The sequence below is a fragment of the Lupinus angustifolius genome, chromosome LG06, assembly GCF_001865875.1.
Source record: "Lupinus angustifolius cultivar Tanjil chromosome LG06, LupAngTanjil_v1.0, whole genome shotgun sequence".
Taxonomy (NCBI): domain Eukaryota; kingdom Viridiplantae; phylum Streptophyta; class Magnoliopsida; order Fabales; family Fabaceae; genus Lupinus; species Lupinus angustifolius.
The window spans coordinates 1,767,310-1,771,319 of record NC_032014.1 but is presented as its reverse complement, the minus strand read 5'-3'; the positions used below and the strand labels follow the sequence as shown (position 1 = coordinate 1,771,319).

Here is a 4,010-nt window from a genome sequence, read left to right as displayed (position 1 = left end):
TGTCTCATTCCTCTGTGTCATTCCATGTGCCAAGAGATATGATTAGTCAAAAAAATATTTAATAATTATAATTTTAACTTAAATAATTTTTTTAATCAATTAGAGATTAGTACATGAAGGAGTACAAAAAATGGGACAACAAATATGATCACAATATCAACAATGGCAAAAAAGATAGTGTGCTATGATACCGTGTTATATGGCATGAATATTGATAAAAAGAAGAGTTTAAAGCTATTCAATTTTGAAATTAAAGAAGAATACTGTAGCAGACATGCGGAAAGTGACTTCGGTCCTTAAAATGAGAACAAATCATTGATTTGGAGATCTTAAGAATAGGACAACCTAAAAATAAAATGAAAATACCAAACCATATCAACCCCAAAGTAGATCAACTTACTATTCAACAATATATACAGAATAGCCTTTTAGTTTTTTGATCTGTTCAATTTTGTTTTTGTATCGGTATTCTCGCACCTGAGACAATTCTGTCCGAGCCGAGAACATTCATAGGTATATGGGCTAACTTTCCTAGCAAATATTTTTTACGTCCACAAGACTCGAACCTGTGACCAACCTTGTTTAAGATGAATCAAACATGTACCATTTGAATCAACACTCTATTATAATTTAATTTTGATTTAATTATGTCTATATGTATCTTTAAAAATGTGGTTACGACTTGTCAATTCGATAGGACGAAGAAAAAATTGTTTTAGGCCGGCAGATATAAATAATTGGAGTTATGTGCATATTATTAAAGTATTAAATTGCAATCCTTAGAAAGAAAAAAACAAAGTAACGACGTGCCATGCGTTCAATATAAAATTATAACTAGCTTTATTTAATTTAAACCCCAAAAAACTATAATTAGTTTTGTCTTTCTTTAACCACAAATAAAAATAGTAAAATACAGTGACTATGTGATTTGTACATGTCTTCAATGTTAAACCACTATTCCGTGGGTATTATGATTCATGAACCGGTTGATTAGGTTCATTGAAGACATAGAAACTTGTATCTTGTAAGTAGAAAAATACAACAAAGTTGTGAGGTGCACCTTACTCCATTTGTAAGCTACAATGGGTTTCATTTAAAATATGAGTGGTTACTTGTATAGCTGGTGGAAGACGTGACAACATAACCCACAAAGCAGTAAAAGAAAACCACGTTATGATATAGCTATATATTTAAGCTAAGTTATACTAGTTAAAATGAATAATTGAGATTGCGTGTAATTACTATAGCTTAATTTTGGTACAGATCCCTCCTCATATATATATATATATCAATTAATTTAATTATTTAATAAGAGTTTAAAATCTGTGCATTGATAGTATAAAGTTTTTTATACTGTCAGTACGTCATCTACCATTGATACTTTTATTTAAGAATCAACAGTGGCTAATAAATCAATTGTGAATGATTTGCTGACAATGTAAAAAATATTTACACTATCAATATATACGTATTAAATTCATTTAATAATGGTTGATGAGACACATTCATATCCAAAAAAATATGTGAAATAAGGTTATGGTATATTTTATGCCACGACATATATTTTTCCATAAGATATTAATGGTTTTCTATCCTGTACAAATATTGTATTGGGGTATAAATAGGAGAAGATGAGAACTAAGTAGTATTATAACTATAACCCCTTGAACCCATTTTACAATGATGAAAAAGGCAAGTTTGAGTAGCTTTTCTTCACAAAAGCATTCTAGTCGCTATGGAATTCGATCTATTAGTTTACCAACTAGATCACATCCAAGCACAATTAGAATAGAAGAGGAACTGAACAAGCTTAAATCATGGGAAACATCATCTTCATCAAAGGTGGAAAAAATATGCTATGCTCTTTATGGACTTGGAGAGTTATATAAGTGTGTAGAAGATCTTCTAAAGTTACCATTGACCCAACAAGCACTAAGCCAATACCAAAATGAAAAATGGGTTGATGAGTTGTTAGAGTATCCAGTAAGATTCTTAGACATATTGGGAGAAACAAGAGATGCTATCATGTCTATGAAAGGAGATGTTATAAAACTTCAATCAGCACTTAGAAGGAAAAAGGTTGTAGATTTAGGCATGGAAAGTCATATATCTTCATATTGGAGCCTAAGAAGAAAAATGAGGAAAGAATGTACAAAATCTATGCTTTCTTTGAGGCAAATAGATGAGTCATTTGGAGCCTCTATACCCTTTGATCTTGATCACCACCTCTCTTCAATTGTAAGGGTTTTAAGAGAAGCTAGTTGGGTCACCACTTCTATCTTTCAATCACTAGTGGTGTTTCTTTCTTCACCAATATTCAGGTCAAGGCATAATAGTAAGTGGGCATTTGTATCAAGAGTGGTGCAAAAAGGGTTACTTGTATGCAACAATCAAGAGGAGAACATAAATGAACTTGAAAAAGTGGACCTTGCACTTTCTAGAATGGTTATGGATAGTTCAAGTAAGGATTTTGAAGCAGAGAAGATTCAAAGTGCACATAGAGAGCTTGAAGCTGTTGTGGTTGTCATTGAAATGCTTGAAAGTGGATTAGATTGTTTGTTTAAGCACTTAATTAATACTAGAGTGTCTTTTCTGAATATACTTTCTCCCTAAGTTGAAATATGATATATATATCCATGTGTGGTACATAACTCAAGTTCATTGAGGCCAATCTAAATGTTAGAGCTTTTGTATAAACCTTACGAGATTTTCTAAATGTAAAGAGAGTTGTTATTGATGCAATTGTACTTTCTTCTTGTGGCTTGGTTTCATCCATTGAAATTTTTCATCTTTCCTTTTTTTCTTCATTATATACTAATATTTATTTTAAAACATATCATCATATTTTCAAACTTATATCTTCTGGTGATAACTGTGTGTGATCTCATACCAAGAATTCCTGTGATTATTTAAAATTAGAATATCAACATTAAGCTATTAACACATATAATAAGCAAAAAAAACACTACTTACAATTAAAAGATGTAACAGTAATATATAGTAAGCATGAGCTTTTTTCAGTGCAAAAAAAAGTAATTCCAAGTCTTTTTAAAAGGTATACCCAAATTTGTCATTCCGTTGTTACAAATCAGGAATTTTAGAAACGCAATCAATTAACTGAGTAAGACAATTGTAGTTATATGACATTGAAGTTCTCCTTTTCAATACCCATGAAACTTATGGCTTATCATCCATCGTCCCATCTTACATATTTATTGGACCTATAATTGTGCACATTAACACAATGGATTATAGAATCTTTATTTTTTTACCTTAGGTAAGTTTAAAGATAAGAGAGGGTGAGCATATAGCCAAAAAAATAAAGTTATGAGGCTATAGATTCATTTGTATTGTAAGGGTCATATATTTCCTACTTAAGAATATATATTTAGAAAGATACGTGGTTAAAAAATACAAACAATTTCTTCAACCGCCAAGTGGCAATACAACGAAAGCAAAATCATAAATAGTGAAAGTTCGGAAGGGGTTGGGACACAAGGAATGAGACAATAATGAGTCGAGTATGAAAGATATTTTGTCACAGTAATCAATGGAATATACATAGATATTGTTAAGTTAAAAACTTATAATGAATGCAAGATTTGGTTTATACTTTCGGCTGTCATAAGGAGTTACAAAATTGTAAATGGTTGAAGCAATGGAATAGAGCAAATATCAAGAAGCAGAATCTTGAACCCACACAAGCTTTTCTTCTTCCCAAACCCTTCAATAACATTAGCAAGACACGGTAACTCGAAGTAAAGAACAAGATCAAGAACCAACCACTACATCGCTGAGGCGCATTCCATATTCGCTACTTGCATCCAAATCAGAATTGGCAAAATATTCTCATATTATATATAACTAATTGTATGCTTCTCTTATTTCTGAGTTTTGCTTGTAAGTTTTTTTCTTCATTTAACAAATCGAACAGAATATGACCCTCCTGTGTACAAAACCCGATAACTACAAGAACCACTGAGGCTCCTACAAAGTAACCAGCAAATTTT

General features: G+C 31.2%; 1 protein-coding gene across 1 annotated transcript; it reads left to right on the top strand.

Annotated features, from left to right (window-relative positions):
* LOC109348774 lies at positions 1,604 to 2,788 on the top strand. The gene is made up of 2 exons (XM_019589323.1): positions 1,604 to 2,630; positions 2,672 to 2,788. Exon 1 carries the CDS (start codon positions 1,681 to 1,683, stop codon positions 2,611 to 2,613), a length of 933 nt encoding a protein of 310 aa, XP_019444868.1. The 5' UTR covers positions 1,604 to 1,680; the 3' UTR covers positions 2,614 to 2,630; positions 2,672 to 2,788.

Coding starts and splice junctions, on each gene's coding strand:
- LOC109348774 (XM_019589323.1), top strand. CDS start 1,681: ATGATGAAAAAGGCAAGTTTGAGTAGCTTTTCTTCACAAAAGCATTCT.